Genomic DNA, 19107 nt, shown 5'->3' on the forward strand with positions numbered 1-19107 from the left:
ATGCTACTGTCAACAGATGAACGTCAGTAAAGATGAGAATTTCACTTCGCTAGTTGTACGTCTGGCAGTAGCGGCTGTATGGATGCCGGTCAGCCATGTTTAAATGCTCAATTCTTTCCCTCGTTTGGCACTGAAGAAAAAAGTCCTACAGACCTGTCATTTCCTTGGAGATTTAGTTGATCAGGTTTTCTGCCATGTTGTCTTCCCGTTAAACACTGGTGTAGTTGATATGTAGGTCAGTTATTTCACTGTAGTGGAAAACGTCTCATGTCTGGTTCACATCTGGCAGCAGCAGGTCTGGTACTTGAATGCCGGTCCCTCTTTTGTCATATTTAGTCCATTTCGTTGTCTTCACCGTCAGTTTTTATGTCACTATAGGTTCCTTGCATGTTGTTGCAGCAGTACTTGCAAATTTGGCCATCACTGGAGTTCGGATAGGCCCAGGGGATGGCAAGATATAGGAGCAGCCTTGTTGCTGTTTGCTGTGGCTGCAGCATCCCCTTTCTTTGTATTTGACTGGCTCCTCCTCCTTATTCCCCACCACTACTACTACTACTACTACTACTACTACTACTACTACTACTACTACTACTACCACTACCACTACCACTACCACTACCACTACCACTACCACTACCACCACTACCTCTTCCTGCATATATATAGCCATCCTGCTCCACTTCTGGTTAGTGTGACTTTGTAAATGGTCCAAGTCGTAACGAAACGTCGTTGTAAGCTCCTCTCTTCTATGTGCGGGTTATTTGTGTATCGTTCCAGTCACGGTATTGTGCCATTTTTGTTATCTACTGTGGCATTGGGGAAGTCCATGGGGTTGGAGGTTAGTGGGGAAGATGTGGAAGAGTTGGTGGAGGACGATGATGAAGAACTAACCACTGATGAGCTGCAAGAGCATCTGCAACAGCAAGTGGCCACAATTGAGGAAATTGCTTCAGTGGAGGGGAGAGAGAAATGGAGGAAGTTGCCATCTACAAAGATTAAGGAAATATGTGCAAAGTGGGTTGACATCCAAACCTTTATGGATGAAAATCACCCTGACACAGCTGTTGCAAGCCGTGCTGGTGACTTTTACAATGACAATGTTGTGGCCCATTTTAGGAAAATCATAAAGGCATGCAAGGTACACAGCTCTATGGATAGAGTTTTGGTGTGACAGAGGTCCAGTGACTCTCAAGTTGGTCCCAATGGCATTAAAACAAGTAGGGAAGTAACCCCGGAAAAGGAATTGGTAGCTAAAGTCCTTATGGAAGGGGATTCCATAAGGACTTTAGCTACAGAAGAGTTCCCAGGAGTAGAAAGTTTGGGAGAGAAGAAATTGCGTTTAGCATGTGAGAGGGCAGAGTCTATGAAATGGGAAGGGTAGCTAAGACGGGAAAACAAATTATGAAGAGTGGAAATTTCTGCTGGAAGGAACTGAGGATCACAGATGCAGAGGGCACAGAGAAAGAGGGAGATAAGAACACTTTTCTTGACAGGGGAAGCATGATAGGAAAAGTAGAGAATGTACATGCCACTGTGCATAGGCTCGCAGTACATGGGAAAGGAAAAATCTGTATCTGAGTGGTGGACATGAACATCAAGGAAAGGAAGCAAGGAATTAGATTCCCATTCAGCTTTAAACTTAATGGAAGGGGCAAGATTATTAAGAGCATCAAGAAATGGTTGGAAGAGACTGGAGTCATGAGGCCACAGAGCAAAGATGTTATCCACATAGCGGAGCCAGAGTGAAGGGTGCACATCTATGCTAGGAAGAAGAACAGTCTCGAAGTATTCCATGTAAAGATTAGCAAGGACAGGAGAGAGAGGAGAGCCTATAGCAACACCGAAGGTTTGAGAATAATATTTCCCTTGAAAGGAAAAGGAATTAGAGTCCACAAAGAGGCGGATAAGATCAAGATAGACATAAATAGGTATAGGGAGATGAAGAAACCCTTCATGGGCCTTCTCTCTAAGAAAATCAAGAGCACCTGTGACTTAACCTGATTCCTCCTTTTTTCTTCTTCTCCCTCTTCCCCTTTCCTCTTAACTTTTTTCTCCTCTAGGTTGTTTTTCTTACTTTTGTCTTGTGTTTTTGTTCCTGACTTAGGGAGCACAAAAATAGTGTTAGGCTTGCCGACACTAACAATGCTCTTTTCTGTCACATCAGAGATCACAGCCATCCTATAGACTGGTCTTCTGCTAAAACTGTCTTCCCTACTCCCAACTTTAACAGTCACCATCTGGTTGAATCCTTCCTAATACACAACTTTCCTTGTATGAGTCTCAGTCCTGGCTTCGTCTCTGTAGATGCCTTCCTCTCCCACTACATTGTAAAATGCTCCAAACTTCAGAACACCCGTGACTTAACCTGATTCCTCCTTTTTTCTCCTTCTCCCTCTTCTCCTTTCTTCTTTCCTTTTTACTCTTCTGGGTTGTCTTTCTTTCTTTTGTCTTATGTTTCTGTTCCTTCATTATTACCTTTTTATTATTTCCCCTCCCTCCCACCTCTGTGTTCTTGCTCTCCCTCTGCGGGCACCTAGCTCCCTTGTGGGCACCTAGCTCCCTTGTGGGCACCTAGCTCCCTTGTGGGCACCTAGCTCCCTTGCAGTGCTCCCCTTTCATTGTATTTGACTGGCTCCTCCTCCTTAATTCCCCATTACTACTTCCTTCCATTATTGCTGCTGCTGCTGCTGCTGCTGCTCTTGCTGCTGCTGCTGCTGCTGCTGCTGCTGCTGCTGCTGCTGCTGCTGCTGCTGCTGCTGCTGCTGCTGCTGCTGCTGCTGCTGCTGCTGCTGCTGCTGCTGCTGCTGCTGCTGCTGCTGCTGCTGCTGCTGCTGCTGCTGCTGCTGCTGCTGCTGCTGCTGCTGCTGCTGCTGCTGCTGCTGCTGCTGCTGCTGCTGCTGCTGCTGCTGCTGCTGCTGCTGCTGCTGCTGCTGCTGCTGCTGCTGCTGCTGCTGCTGCTGCTGCTGCTGCTGCTGCTGCTGCTGCTGCTGCTGCTGCTGCTGCTGCTGCTGCTGCTGCTGCTGCTGCTGCTGCTGCTGCTGCTGCTGCTGCTGCTGCTGCTGCTGCTGCTGCTGCTGCTGCTGCTGCTGCTGCTGCTGCTGCTGCTGCTGCTGCTGCTGCTGCTGCTGCTGCTGCTGCTGCTGCTGCTGCTGCTGCTGCTGCTGCTGCTGCTGCTGCTGCTGCTGCTGCTGCTGCTGCTGCTGCTGCTGCTGCTGCTGCTGCTGCTGCTGCTGCTGCTGCTGCTGCTGCTGCTGCTTCTTCTTCTTCTTCTTCTTCTTCTTCTTCTTCTTCTTCCCTGCCTGCCCATATATACCCATCCTGCTCTACTTCTCATTAGTGTGACTTTGTGAATGTTCCAAGTCGGACCGAAACATCGTCGTAAGCTCCTCTGTGTATCGTTCTAGTCACGGTACTGTGCCTTTTTTTTTTTTTTTTTTCTTTTGTTATTATTTGGCCCTAGAAGCTTTCTTGGGGTCCAGGGTGGCTTATTTAGCAGTTACAAGCACTAAAAATGCTGGAATAATACAAAATATATCACATGTGTGCGTGGAATCATTCTTACTGGCTTTGTAAATAATGGCACACTGGCTGGTACATGGATTGAGTGGCTGGGCCCGCTCAGGCCATGTGGCCACATTTGGGATGAAAGCCCTTAGCCGAGTTATTTGGCATTAGCTGAGCCAATATTTTTACTCCAAAGCGAGCTGTAAGCCGATTTTGGTGCTAGCCGATGCATCCTATAGCTGAGAGTTCACTGTACCTCCAGCTCCCTATCTACTAACTCCCTTACTCTGTTTTTAACTGACAAATCCATTTGTTCCCTAGGCTTAACTTGTTTATCTCCATAATTTTTTGTTATTTTCATCAAAATTTCTTGACAGTGCCTCTCCCACTCTATCATCTGCTCTCCTTTTGCACTGGCTCATGACTCTTCACCTTTCTTTTACACTCCATAATGTTTCAGTTTAAAAACTGTAGTGTAAAGCACCCTTCTGGCAAGACAGTGATGGAGTGAATGATGGTGAAAGTTTTTCTTTTTCGGGCCACCCTGCCTTGGTGGGAATCGGCCAGTGTGATTATAAAAAAAAAAATACTCTGCTCTTCTAATAACACTTCTGCTTTGTAAAAACCTCTCAAGCTACCAATCACTCCTCTTTCCTCCTGCACCCACCTTTCTATAGCCACAAACTTCTGCCCCACATTCTAATACTGCTTTTTTTAAATTATTCCAACCCTCTTCAACCCCCCCCACTACTCATAATTGCACTAGCCCATCTTTACATTAATTCTTATGAGAAATATTTTGGTTTTTGGCCTTTTCAGATTTAGGCTACATTCTGGAACAGATTACGGCCAATTACCGAGGGTCAACTGTAAATGTACAATGACAACTGTCTTTTGTGTGAATTATATTAGAGAAAAACAAAGCCAAACAACTTTTCTTTTAACAATCAAACTGTAGGATGGGCAGAAAAGAAAATCTTATTTGAGTGTATGTAGTATGATTTTGAAAAAAAAAAAAAAGACTAAAATGAATGCTATCTGATATGACCTTACTATTGCATGGTGTATTGAATTTGGCTCAAAAAAAATGACCACTCATCTGCAACTGTGGTATAAATGCACCAGTGATATTTATGTTTTAGAATTTATTGACGTCAAGATGTAATTGTTTTTCAGTTTTTTAATTAATTTTAATGTTAACACTTATGACATTAGATGTGTATAATGATGTTTTAACACTTCAAACATGAGGAAATACTTAGCCCAGCTATGATCAACTCTAAATTTACTGTATACAGCCCCTCCCCACTTAGCAACAAAGTTCCGTTTCTAGGACCTCGTCATTAAATGAATTCCTGGCTTAGTGAGGAGCATACTGTAATGGTAGTGAGTTTGTGTCAACCATCTTTGATATTGTTTTAATGTCACCTTTGCACCATTTATAACATTTCTGGTATATCTTTAAATGTTTATACAGTAGTGTACTCTACAGTCATGGTCGCTCTTACGTGCTAGAACTTTAATTTGTGTCATCAATCCTATACGATACATCCCTCTAGCGCCTGGAACCAATCTTGGGCGGAAAACATTATATACTGAGGCAAAAAAGGAGAATTAGTGTGCACTACCTAGCAGAGTTTACTGCCAGAGGGGAATCATAGGCCTGTGTCCCGTGTGAAAAAATAATAATAATTGAACTCTTCGTGTCAGAGGAAAGAAAGTCTCCCTGATAACATTGAGTATACATAGTGTATAGTGTATACTACAGTGGCTCCCTAGTATATTGATGATAAAGGCTAAAGTGTCATTTGAAAACAGGTGAATTTGTAAATGAAGTGATAAGCCTATAGAGGCAGGTGCCAGAAGTCGCCAGAAACTTACCACAGGTCAGCTGTTTTTAATAAGCTTCCTGGCCTGCTAGTGTACTCGCATATAATCTAGTGATACCAGTGAATAGCAGAATACAGTGTTGTAGTAGCAACTAACCAGTATCATAATGGTACTTAGTGGAGTGGAGTGACTTTCATTAGTTTCTTTTTTCTTGAAATACCAGACATATACTGTGAATTTCATATAACCTGTAGTTACCAGTGGTCGCAATATACACAACGAGAAGCAATTATTACTACAGAAAAAGCGTCCTTCCTCCAAAATTTGCACCAGTCAACTATAGTTTACCTGGAGTTTACCTGGAGAGAGTTTCGGGGGTCAACGCCCCCGCGGCCCGGTCTGTGACCAGGCCTCCTGGTGGATCAGCGCCTGATCAACCAGGCTGTTGCTGCTGGCTGCACGCAAACCAACGTACGAGCCACAGCCCGGCTGATCAGGAACTGCCTTTAGGTGCTTGTCCAGTGCCAGCTTGAAGACTGCCAGGGGTCTGTTGGTAATCCCCCTTATGTGTGCTGGGAGGCAGTTGAACAGTCTCGGTCCCCTGACACTTATTGTATGGTCTCTTAACGTGCTAGTGACACCCCTGCTTTTCATTGGGGGGATGGTGCATCGTCTGCCAAGTCTTTTGCTTTCGTAGTGAGTGATTTTCGTGTGCAAGTTCGGTACTAGTCCCTCTAGGATTTTCCAGGTGTATATAATCATGTATCTCTCCCTCCTGCGTTCCAGGGAATACAGGTTTAGAAACCTCAAGCGCTCCCAGTAATTGAGGTGTTTTATCTCCGTTATGCGCGCCGTGAAAGTTCTCTGTACATTTTCTAGGTCGGCAATTTCACCTGCCTTGAAAGGTGCTGTTAGAGTGCAGCAATATTCCAGCCTAGATAGAACAAGTGACCTGAAGAGTGTCATCATGGGCTTGGCCTCCCTAGTTTTGAAGGTTCTCATTATCCATCCTGTCATTTTTTTTTCTAGTGATAATATAGCATTTATTGTGGTGGAGACGGAAAAAAAATAGAAAAGCTATATACAGCGATTGATAAACAAGGGTGGAGGTCGACCGTTCGTCATTGTAGGAGTTGCCAGCAGTCACCGGCTCTTCAACACGCAAGTTATACTTTTGTATCAATCAAATCACAGATTACTCGGGTAGATAATTTCCAGTAGATCCTTCATGTGTTAGCTCAAATCACCGACCAGTATGGTTTAAATAAGTGACCCACTGATCAGATCGGATCGACTGGTCCGAACCCTTGACTGGTCTGAACCCTGGACTGGTCCGAACCCTTGACTGGTCCGAACCCTTGACTGGTCCGAACCTTTGACTGGTTTCAAACGGTTTCGTTGGACAATAAAGCAGACTGTAAACGGATGGGGTTGTAGGCGCCCTTATAAACACAAACATTAAATATATACCAGGAACGTGCACGGTAAGCTGTCCAATATACAAAAACAGTTAGAAACAGAAATACAAATAGCTAGAGCTTCATTTAAGGAGGTTATTAATAGAATATTCAAGAGGTTGCTAGTAGAATTGCAGTAAATCAACCATTCAAATCATTATGAAGCTGTGTGTAGTCTGTGGTCAGTCAAACAAACGGGCTTCCACATGCATAAATTGTCATTTTTGTGGAAATTGGTGTCACGCCCCTTGTGCAGATATCCAAGAACTAGCTACAAGCAGTATTAAAACAGGGAAGTGTTTTTGGGTATGCCCAAATGAGATAAATCTGTGGACTAAAATCACAAGTGTATTAAAAGAGGTCAACATCAAAGCTGCTTTCATAGAAAACCTGGAAGCTTTCTACAACAGATGGGAACATAAAAAGTCTGGGCTGAATGGTACTGCCCTTGATACTGGCCATGTAGTCAGAAACTGTAAGGCTGGAGATGATGTCCTGGTAGTCAGTAAATGTGGGGCTGATAGTGCTGTCCTGGGAGACAGTAATGGTGAAGCTGGAGGTGCTGTCCTGGGAGACAGTAATGGTGAAGCTGGAAGTGCTGTCCTGGGAGACAGTAATGGTGAAGCTGGAGATGCTGTCCTGGGAGACAGTAGTGGTGAAGCTGGAGATGCTGTCCTGGGAGACAGTAATGGTGAAGCTGGAGATTTTGTCCAGGTAGTCGGGAATTATACGCAGGAAGGAATACATATAAATGACCTCATAGGGGACAGGAGCCATAGTGTAGTCAAAGATAAGATAAAACCAATATTGCAAACTAGAAATACCACAGGAAATAGCAAACAAGAGGACTCCACTAGCAATAGTGAGGATATATTACCAAAAACAACTGGTGGGAGCTCCATTGTTGGTGCTAGGGAGGATAGAAGTAAGACAGGGAAACATGCACCAACAGGGAATACAGTCACAGAAACCCAAGGCAAACGGAAACCAAGCCTGTGCACATACTATGCACTTGGTATCTGCTGGCATGGGAAATCTGGAAAAACAGATGGGACGTGCAACTATGACCACCCTAGAAAATGCCATGCCCATATGACAACAGGAAAATGCAAACTCCCTTCCTGTAAGCTTTTTCACCCTGAACTGTGTACCTCTTCAGTACAGGAAAGACTGTGCTATAACTTAAATTGCCAGGCATACCATCTAAAGGGGACAAAAAGATACAAAACATCCAGGCCATGGGAAAACCTGGGTAGCCACAGCCACTCAAGAGGGAGAGGTTTTTTAGTGCCAGGAAGGAAAAAAAACTGGCAGGAAATGGCAGAAATCGTACACCAAATCCAGTCATTCCTGGAGTGGAACCACAGTCGATGGCCTCCACTCCAAACCAACAGATACAGATACTAATGCCGGAAAAAAAATCCCCTGTGTTCATCAAGAACTGCAAGAAGCCCCTATCACGAGCCTTTTCCATCCTATGGAGAGGGAGCATGGACACGGGGGTCGTCCCACAGTTACTAAAAACAACAGACAGCCCCACTCCTCAAAGGGGGCAGTAAAGCAACAGCAAAGAACTACAGACCAATAGCACTAACATCCCATATCATAAAAATCTTTGAAAGGGTCCTAAGAAGCAAGATCACCACCCATCTAGAAACCCATCAGTTACACAACCCAGGGCAACATGGGTTTAGAACAGGTCGCTCCTGTCTGTCTCAACTATTGGATCACTACGACAAAGTCCTAAATGCACTAGAAGACAAAAAGAATGCAGATGTAATATATACAGACTTTGCAAAAGCCTTCGACAAGTGTGACCATGGCGTAATAGCGCACAAAATGCGTGCTAAAGGAATAACAGGAAAAGTCGGTCAATGGATCTATAATTTCCTCACTAACAGAACACAGAGAGTAGTCGTCAACAGAGTAAAGTCCGAGGCAGCTACGGTGAAAAGCTCTGTTCCACAAGGCACAGTACTCGCTCCCATCTTGTTCCTCATCCTCATATCCGACATAGACAAGGATGTCAGCCACAGCACCATGTCTTCCTTTGCAGATGACACCCGAATCTGCATGACAGTGTCTTCCATTGCAGACACTGCAAAGCTCCAGGCGGACATCAACCAAATCTTTCAGTGGGCTGCAGAAAACAATGTGAAGTTCAACGATGAGAAATTTCAATTACTCAGATATGGTAAACATGAGGAAATTAAATCTTCATGAGAGTACAAAACAAATTCTGGCCACAAAATAGAGCGAAACACCAACGTCAAAGACCTGGGAGTGATCATGTCGGAGGATCTCACCTTCAAGGACCATAACATTGTATCAATCGCATCTGCTAGAAAAATGACAGGATGGATAATGAGAACCTTCAAAACTAGGGAGGCCAAGCCCATGATGACACTCTTCAGGTCACTTGTTCTATCTAGGCTGGAATATTGCTGCACACTAACAGCACCTTTCAAGGCAGGTGAAATTGCCGACCTAGAAAATGTACAGAGAACTTTCACGGCACGCATAACGGAGATAAAACACCTCAATTATTGGGAGCGCTTGAGGTTCCTAAACCTGTATTCCCTGGAATGCAGGAGGGAGAGATACATGATTATATACACCTGGAAAATCCTAGAGGGACTAGTACCGAACTTGCACACGAAAATCACTCACTACGAAAGCAAAAGACTTGGCAGACGATGCACCATCCCCCCAATGAAAAGCAGGGGTGTCACTAGCACGTTAAGAGACCATACAATAAGTGTCAGGGGCCCGAGACTGTTCAACTGCCTCCCAGCACACATAAGGGGGATTACCAACAGACCCCTGGCAGTCTTCAAGCTGGCACTGGACAAGCACCTAAAGTCAGTTCCTGATCAGGCGGGCTGTGGCTCGTACGTTGGTTTGCGTGCAGCCAGCAGCAACAGCCTGGTTGATCAGGGTCTGATCCACCAGGAGGTCTGGTCACAGACCGGGCCGCGGGGGCGTTGACCCCCGGAACTCTCTCCAGGTAAACTCCAGGTAAACAGTGGTACCTCGGGTTACAAAATTAATTAATTCCAGAAGGCTGTTTGAACGCCGATAGCGAAATAATTTGTTCCCGAAAGGAATAAAGTAAATTAGATTAGTCTGTTTCAGACCCCCAAAAATAGTTTCAAAAGCACTTACAAAAATACACTTACATATTTGTTCAAGTTGGGAGATGTTAATATGCTGAGGTATCATTGTACATTGAAATAAACAGAATAGAGGAGATCAGCTCTAATATACATTATTTAGGTATAAATACTGGTCAAGGAGCCCATCGTAAGTCCGAGGCATCAGTGAACGAGTACATCACTAAGTGAGGAGGGGCTGTACAATATATATGTATTTTTTTGCTATTTTGGTCTAATAAAATATACAGGGAATACTTATTATAATTATTTCAGAGTGAGAAACTCCTCAAATCATGGAAATTAATCTTATTATTGACTGTTAAGTTATCCTGGGTTAAATATACTTAGTGTGATTTGTGAGTGAATTTCACTGTTAGTATCATGAAATTGTAATAAATTTGGAATAAGTCATCTGAAAAAAAGACAGGAAACCTAAGTAACTTTCCACCATTAATGTACAAGAAAGCAGCTCATGTGCCATTACCCTCAACTGCAACTTCGTTTAATTAACAAATCACTAGAATCCTCAACTTTTCCATCCATATTTAACCCTTAAACTGTCTAAGCATAGATCTACATTTTCACTACTAGTTCTCTGAATATTTTTTTTTTTTAGAAACAATGAGGACAATTTTCTGTGTGTAATAAGAAAAAAAAATTAGTGCCAATACTTACCAAGATTCTCCATGGGGAAGTGGAACAGAATTCTTCCTCCGTAAGCTATGCGTGTCATAAGAGGCGACTAAAATGCCGGGAGCAAGGGGCTAGTAACCCCTTCTCCTGTATATATTACTAAATTTAAAAGGAGAAACTTTTGTTTTTCTTTTTGGGCCACCCCGCCTCGGTGGGATACGGCTTGTGCATTGAAAGAAAGAAAGACTTACCAAGATATAAGGCAGCGAAGTTGGCAGTGGATGCTCACCTGACGACAATGTGGAGTACAGCCACTTGCAGAAACGTTGCCGATATATCTTTTTTCTCTTTTTTTTAATTTATGTAAATTTCATGTTCTGATAATTACAATTTATAGTAGTTCTTGTGATTTTATAGCCAATTTTTGTTCTGACATGACCCCCAGACCTCAGTATATGAGGTGAGTGCACTAGCAATAAAGATATGGAACACCATCAACCTAGGAAAAATGATGGCACGTCACATTTGCTCCTGAGATATCACAAATTATTATGTTCTCTAGGCACCATGAGGGTAGACTTCTGCGCCAGCCTTCATCGGGTGTGGACATCATCTCTATTGCCTGAGTATCATTGACAAATTTCCCCTGTTCTCACTTGGAAGCTTGTCCTTATCTATTTAGCCTGCCGGGTTTTCTACAGGAGGGGCACCTGTTCATTGACTTACTTTAGCCAGCTCCATTTTTTCCGCTCTGCGGGAAATTCTTTAATGGTCTTTGGTGGGAAGCCAGTTACTCTACTCAGGTGGGAGTGTTGGCATCCCTCTCTGCTGGGGCTTAGCAAGGGTGTCCACTGGATCTAATTGGAAACTTCAAGTTTCTATCACTGTTTACAAAGGAACTTTTGTTCCTTTTTCTCTCATTGCCCAGCCTTTGGCAACGATTTTTTCTCGTACAATCGAGAAACTGGGCTTGATACTGTGTATGCTGCCAGTGGCCCTGATAAACCCAACAAAGAAAGAAAGAACACCATGAGGGTAATGCTGAAGCTGTGGTAAGAATGAATGGGAGAGTGTTGGTACGGGGGGATGAACTTGATATCCTTGGGGTGAAATTTGACTCCAAACTATGAAAGAAACCACATTGTAGATCTTGCAAAGTGGTTGGGAACCTTACTTAGATGTATCTTTTATCTACTCAACAGTAGAGGTTGCATAAGTATATTCACATGTTGAGTATGCTCCACTTTCTTGGATTTCCTGCTCCCCATCATATCTGAGAAATCTTAACAGAATGGAGAACAGAGCAAAAGAACTCATCTCTCTCTTGGACAGATCTGTCATTTCAGTAGAGTCTTCAGTACCAGAGAGATGTGGGTGGCCTTACTGTTATGTACAAGGCTAATATTGTCAAAGTACCACACTTGGCTCCACTCTGCAGACAGCAGGAAATGAGCTTCTACATAACAAGACAGTCAGCAAAGAGCAATTACACTGTAGCTTTCTCCAGAACATAACTTCATCTGAGATAATTTATTCATAGGATTACTTGAGTCTAGAATATGTTTGTACAGCATTATGACATCAACAGAATAATTAGTTGGCCAAATAAAATCACTGACCCACAGTTAACTACAACTGTATCCTGTTCTGTATGTGTTTCATAACAATAAAAAGGGTTTAAAATGAGTTGATATAGGTAACAGCTCCTAACTTGTAAATAAAGTTAGGAACTCTTAACCTAACCTTGTAAAACTCTCTAAAGTTAACCCCTTCAGGGTCCAAGGCCAAAATCTGAAGTGGTGCTCCAGTGTCCAAGAAATTTTGAAAAAAAAAAACAAATTATTTTTCTTACAGAATTAAAGAGCATATTTTTGTGAAGGTAATAAGACAAAAAAAAAAATTCTGATCAGCACTTACCGAGATACAGTGCCAAGAAATTTGTCAAAAATGATGTGGTGGTGGCAACATCGACGAATTCCACATACGCGCATTACATTATTTTGCAGTTTTAGTTGTTTTTTCTTTTCTTTTCCAATTTTTTTCTATTCCTACTAACATTTGGGGCCTGAGAGACCAATACTGTATATAATGTATATATATAAACTCACTGTATTGAACACAATAACCGCACTAAAGTTATTATCATATTATTGTTTACCACTGTTGTTTATTACAATAAACATGCACAAATATTGTATAATACTAATGTTCTATCATATATTTACATATTTACAATCACTGGACATGGTTTTAGAACTGCTGGAGCTTGTGGAACTCCTTGAAACAAGGCACCATGCACAGAGGCACCTTACATTCCTCACACATAAACCGAGTGTCTTTGCACCTTTGTTGCCGTCGTTTTGTTTGTGCACAGATGATGCATCTCTTCTGAGCAAATTTCTTCTGAGTTTAAGGAAGTTGTATTATGAAATGATCACCTTCCTTCCTCAAACGCTTGGGTATATCCTGAGGAATTCGAGGACCGTGTTGTATAGCAGGTGTTCTTACCTGGTACTTCATTATGAGTTGTCTGACAACAGACAAACAAAATTCACCATACGGTGGTCTGTTGCCAGTCTTTATTTGGTACATATTATATGCATTGAGCATTGAAATGTCCATGAGATGGAAGAAAAGTTTCATGTACCACTTGTAACTCTTACGAACACAGTCAGCAAAACCAATCTGCATGTCACATTTGTCAACCAAGCGCATGTTTTGTGTATAATCAATCACTGTCACTGGTTTTCGAATACGTTCATTAGTCACTTGATCAACTTTGCCACTGTCTTGCATTTCATTACGGTGAATGGTTGTCAACAATGTGACATCTCGTTTGTCATGCCACCGTAATGCCATGATGTCATTGGCAGTAAACACCTGCACGTCATCACCACGAGCACCTGCGTTGAGCCTGGGCATATGTTTACGATGCCACACACATCTGTCTTGTTCACTCGCATGAATTCACTGAGTAATGGGCTTGTGTACCAGTTATCGGTATATAATGTATGCCCCTTACCAAGATAAGGTGCCATCATGTTTCTCACTACATCACCTGAGATACCCAATAACATCTTGGTATCTTTCAATGTTTTACTACCCGTGTATACAACAATATCCAACACCAGGCCACTGTCACAATCACAGAGTACAAACAGTTTTATACCAAAGCGTTTCCTCTTGCTCGGTATATACTGCTTGAATGACAGTCTACCTTTGAACAAAATCAAAGACTCGTCAATTACAAGATTCTTGAATGGATAAAAGTATATGCTGAACTTTTGTTTGAGATACATGAAAACATTTCTAATCTTGTATAACCTGTCACTTCTGCCAGGCCTGGTTTTGTCAGAGAAGTGCAACATACGTAAGAGTAAGATGAACCTTTTCACTGGTATGATTTCACTGAAGACCGGGGTAGAAATTAGCCGATCTGTGGACCAGTATGCTTTTATATTATGCTTATAGACGTGAGGCATAAGCATTATTGTTGCAAAAAGCAAATACATTTCTGCAACAGTCGTCTCTTTCCACCTGTGTAGTCTTGACTGTGGTGGTAAGATCGTATTTGCCATGGTGTACTCAAAATACTTATTACTTTCCCTGACAATAATTTCCATCAATGGCTGGTCAAAGAATAATTCAAAGAATTCCAGTTCATTGGCCGTGGTTCCAAGGGGACAAGTAGGTAGAATTCCACTTTGAGAGTCATCAAAGTGGTGAGGCTTGGGAACAAAATTGGGATTTTGCTGCCAATCCCACATACGGTTTGCTGGTGGATACTGGACATCATAGGCTGGTTGTGCGGGTGATTGTGGTTGTGGTGGGCTGGTGGCTGATGCTCCGCTTTGTCCTTGAACTGACGAGTCAGCAGCGTGGGTCCCAGCATGGCCTGGTGAGTCACGCATGGCGGTGCCACTACCATCACCACTAACACCATCCACTGATGCCTGTGGTCTATCCATGCCAAGTGTAGCCACATCATCCTCACTATCACTACCTAAAACTGGTGTAGGGCCATGGGATGTGCTCTGGGATGTACTCTGGGATGTACTCCGTCCCCTGGGCACAGCATAGGGTACACTACCCGAGCGTATGCGGCGGCGAACATACCAACGCTTCACTGGTGAATATGATTCCTCACTATCACTACTCAAATGATCGTCGAGCGCAATAAAATCACAATCCACGTCACTATCATCATCATTACTGAAGTCAGAGGCCTGGCCATGCGAAAATATTAGTTTTCTCTTGCGTTGAGGAACAACCGACCATGAGTCACGAGTGCCCACACCAGGGTTTTCTGCACTATTATCGATATCCTGGTCATTCTTTTCGGTCACTAACTGATCAAAGCCGTAGAATTCGTCTTCATTTCCACTTCCATCAGTGTCAGAACAATCAGATAGGAAGAGGAGAGTCCCAATTTTCCGGGGAGTGAGAGCTGACTTGCGACAAGGCATGGTGAACAAGGGTGACTGAGCCGGCGTTCCCACAATGCTATGCAGGAGCCTAGATTTTTTGTTTATGGCGCTAAATTTGATGGCGCTAGAATTTTGGCGTAGATCTACGGTTTGGACACTCAATGTAAAGCCGTAGATCTACAGGACAGACCCTGAAAGGGTTAAAAGAAAAGAGATTAGAAGAAAAGAGATCTCAAAGAATGATTGTATTAGTTTCTTCTTTGTATGTCTGGTCATGTAACAAATACAGCACATCAAGTCTGGTTTTATGTTGTGTTTATGTTAAATGTAGTAGTTAATATGAAGTTTTAGCAATATATACCTCCAGTATGTTGTATATGATGGTTAATATGAAGAAGTTTGACAATATATACCTCCAATGTATGTACAGTGGAACCTCAAAAATCAAACGTATGACATATCGAACATTTTGAAAATAAGACCATTTTTTCGGACAAACTCTGTCCCTATTATCGCCCCTGTTTTCGGATTGCCGGGTACGGGACCTGTCCGCTGGCCCGGTCTGTCGCATCCCTGCGCAGGCGCCGTGAGCAGTCTAGCTTTGTTTATGCTTGACTGAACACTAACCTGCGATCTCATTCACACATTTTACGATTATTTAATTGTGTTTAGTGCTTGTGGGGCTGTGAAATAAGCTGCCATGGGCCCAAAGAAACTTGCTAGCAGTACCCCTGTGGTAAAGAAAGTGAGAAACACCATAGATGTGAAGAAGGAAATAATACAGAAGTATGAGATTGGAGTGAGACTTTTTTAGCTTGCCAGGATGTACAGAGGACTGTGGACAGTTATTTTGTGAGACAGAAACAGACAACTGTGGACAGTTATTTTGCGAGACAAAAACAGACGACTGTGGAGTTATTTTGTGAGACAGAAACAAACAACTGTGGAGTTATTTTGTGAGACAAACAGACGATTGTGGACAGTTATTTTGTGAGACAGAAACAGACGACTGTGGAGTTATTTTGTGAGACAAACAGACGATTGTGGACAGTTATTTTGTGAGACAGAAACAGACGACTGTGGACAGTTATTTTGTGAGACAGAAACAGACAACTGTGGAGTTATTTTGTGAGACAGACAATTGTGGACAGTTATTTTGTGAGACAGAAACAGACGACTGTGGAGTTATTTTGTGAGACAAACAGACGATTGTGGACAGTTATTTTGTGAGACAAACAGGCGACTGTGGATAGTTATTTTGTGAGACAGAAACAGAGGACTGTAGACAGTTATTTTGTGAGACTGTCCAATGACTCTCAAGCTGGTCCTAGTGGCATTAAAATACAGAGAAAGGAAGCAACCCCAGAGAGGGCTTTGATACTGGAAGTCCTCATGGAGGGGGATTCTCCTTCCAAACAATAACCCCAACTCCCTCTCTCCTCCTCCCTATCTTCCAGATGCCATCACCAATCTTCAATAAAGGTAAGTAAAAATGTTATTTTATATTACTATACATAATTAAAGACTATAGCATTTGTTGTATGTATATAAAACTGTAATTAATCTCTATAAAATGTATTTTTTTTTTGTGAATATTTTTGGGTTTCTGGAACGGATTAATAGTATTTCCATTATTTCTTATGGGAAATATTGCTTAGAATTTCAGACTTTTCGAATTTAGAACTAGCTCCTGGAACAGATTAAGTTCGAAATTTGAGGTTCCACTGTATGTTGTATATGGCAGTAATATGAAGAAGTTTGGCAATTCTTTTACCTTTCAAGATTGTTTATAAAATTCAACATGAACACTTAATTGATGAGTAACTTAATAGAATTCATTTCTATTGGCATAAAATCTAACCTGTTTAAATTCAATCCTTTTAGTGTAAAATCCAAATTAGTATTTATTTTCTACAGGATAACGACAAACCAGAGGAGTGTAAAGTGTGCTTTAACAATTATGATGAAGAACTACGACGACCACGCACTCTGCTGTGTGGTCACACATTCTGCTCACAGTGTATTGAAGATACAATTAAGAATGCTCAGCTCACCTGCCCCAGCTGTCGTGCTGAGCACAGTGCCACAGATGCTACTCAGTTCCCAATCAACTACACTGTGGAGGCTTTTATAAAGAAACTCAGAAGTATCCAGGTTACATCAGTGGGAACAGTGTCAACAAGATGTGGTCAAGACCGCACAAGAGGTATCAGCAAGAAGTTACGGTCTTGGGTACAGGAACACAAGAGCAGTATCAGTAACCTTATAAGTGAGTGTGAAGAAGCACTGTCCCAGCTGGGCAAGTACCAGGGGCAGGTGAGGGACTGGAAGACCCAGCATCACCAACTGCAGGACAGACTCTATGATCTGCTGGAGCAGAACAAGGCAGCAATAGAGCTCCTGGAACAGGAGGATACCAGTGTGCTGACTATGACAACAGAAGGAGAGGCAGAAAAGAAGCAGCTGCAGACCATGCTGGAGACCCTCAACACAGTCACCATTGATGAAGCTGATCAATACAATGTGGAGGTTGAAGATTGGATCCAGAAGTGTCAGGAACTCTTCCCAGATGTTAACACTGTCTACACCTCAGTAAAGGTATGATGCCACAAATATTGAACTTTCTAAACAATTTTTTAATTCATTTCTATATACTGATTCTGTTCTGTAAATATATACAACTTCAAGAGCAATATTCAGTTATCTATTATTAAATATATTAATCTTTTTTCTTTAACCATAAATGTTCAAACGTATATATATGTTCTTACCGCTAGCGCCCCAAATGTATATATATATATATATATATATATATATATATGTGTACCTGGTAAAGTGTATGGTAGAGTTATAATTGAAAGAATTAAGAGTAAGACGGAGAATAGGATAGCAGATGAACAAGGAGGCTTTAGGAAAGGTAGGGGGTGTGTGGACCAGGTGTTTACAGTGAAACATATAAGTGAACAGTATTTAGATAAGGCTAAAGAGGTCTTTGTGGCATTTATGGATTTGGAAAAGGCGTATGACAGGGTGGATAGGGGGGCAATGTGGCAGATGTTGCAAGTGTATGGTGTAGGAGGTAGGTTACTGAAAGCAGTGAAGAGTTTTTACGAGGATAGTGAGGCTCAAGTTAGAGTATGTAGGAAAGAGGGAAATTTTTTCCCAGTAAAAGTAGGCCTTAGACAAGGATGTGTGATGTCACCGTGGTTGTTTAATATATTTATAGATGGGGTTGTAAGAGAAGTAAATGCGAGGGTCTTGGCAAGAGGCGTGGAGTTAAAAGATAAAGAATCACACACAAAGTGGGAGTTGTCACAGCTGCTCTTTGCTGATGACACTGTGCTCTTGGGAGATTCTGAAGAGAAGTTGCAGAGATTGGTAGATGAATTTGGTAGGGTGTGCAAAAGAAGAAAATTAAAGGTGAATACAGGAAAGAGTAAGGTTATGAGGATAACAAAAAGATTAGGTGATGAAAGATTGAATATCAGATTGGAGGGAGAGAGTATGGAGGAGGTGAACGTATTCAGATATTTGGGAGTGGACGTGTCAGCGGATGGGTCTATGAAAGATGAGGTGAATCATAGAATTGATGAGGGAAAAAGAGTGAGTGGTGCACTTAGGAGTCTGTGGAGACAAAGAACTTTGTCCTTGGAGGCAAAGAGGGGAATGTATGAGAGTATAGTTTTACCAACGCTCTTATATGGGTGTGAAGCATGGGTGATGAATGTTGCAGCGAGGAGAAGGCTGGAGGCAGTGGAGATGTCATGTCTGAGAGCAATGTGTGGTGTGAATATAATGCAGAGAATTCGTAGTTTGGAAGTTAGGAGGAGGTGCGGGATTACCAAAACTGTTGTCCAGAGGGCTGAGGAAGGGTTGTTGAGGTGGTTCGGACATGTAGAGAGAATGGAGCGAAACAGAATGACTTCAAGAGTGTATCAGTCTGTAGTGGAAGGAAGGCGGGGTAGGGGTCGGCCTAGGAAAGGTTGGAGGGAGGGGGTAAAGGAGGTTTTGTGTGCGAGGGGCTTGGACTTCAAGCAGGCATGCATGAGCGTGTTTGATAGGAGTGAATGGAGACAAATGGTTTTTAATACTTGACGTGCT

The 19107-nt window shown here is 42.5% G+C and overlaps 1 protein-coding gene across 3 annotated transcripts in view; it reads left to right on the forward strand.

Moving 5' to 3' along the window:
- LOC128697316 (centromere-associated protein E-like) overlaps window positions 1-19107 on the forward strand; it is a 570758-nt gene that overhangs the window by 408706 nt on the left and 142945 nt on the right. For all 3 annotated transcript variants that reach the window (XM_070104215.1, XM_070104216.1, XM_070104217.1), the window contains one exon: window positions 16924-17604. In XM_070104215.1, the coding sequence (XP_069960316.1) occupies window positions 16924-17604 (681 nt within the window). The remainder of the gene's footprint in view (window positions 1-16923; window positions 17605-19107) is intronic.

This window comes from Cherax quadricarinatus, chromosome 89 (genome assembly GCF_038502225.1).
Source record: "Cherax quadricarinatus isolate ZL_2023a chromosome 89, ASM3850222v1, whole genome shotgun sequence".
In the NCBI taxonomy this organism is placed as follows: Eukaryota; Metazoa; Arthropoda; class Malacostraca; order Decapoda; family Parastacidae; genus Cherax; species Cherax quadricarinatus.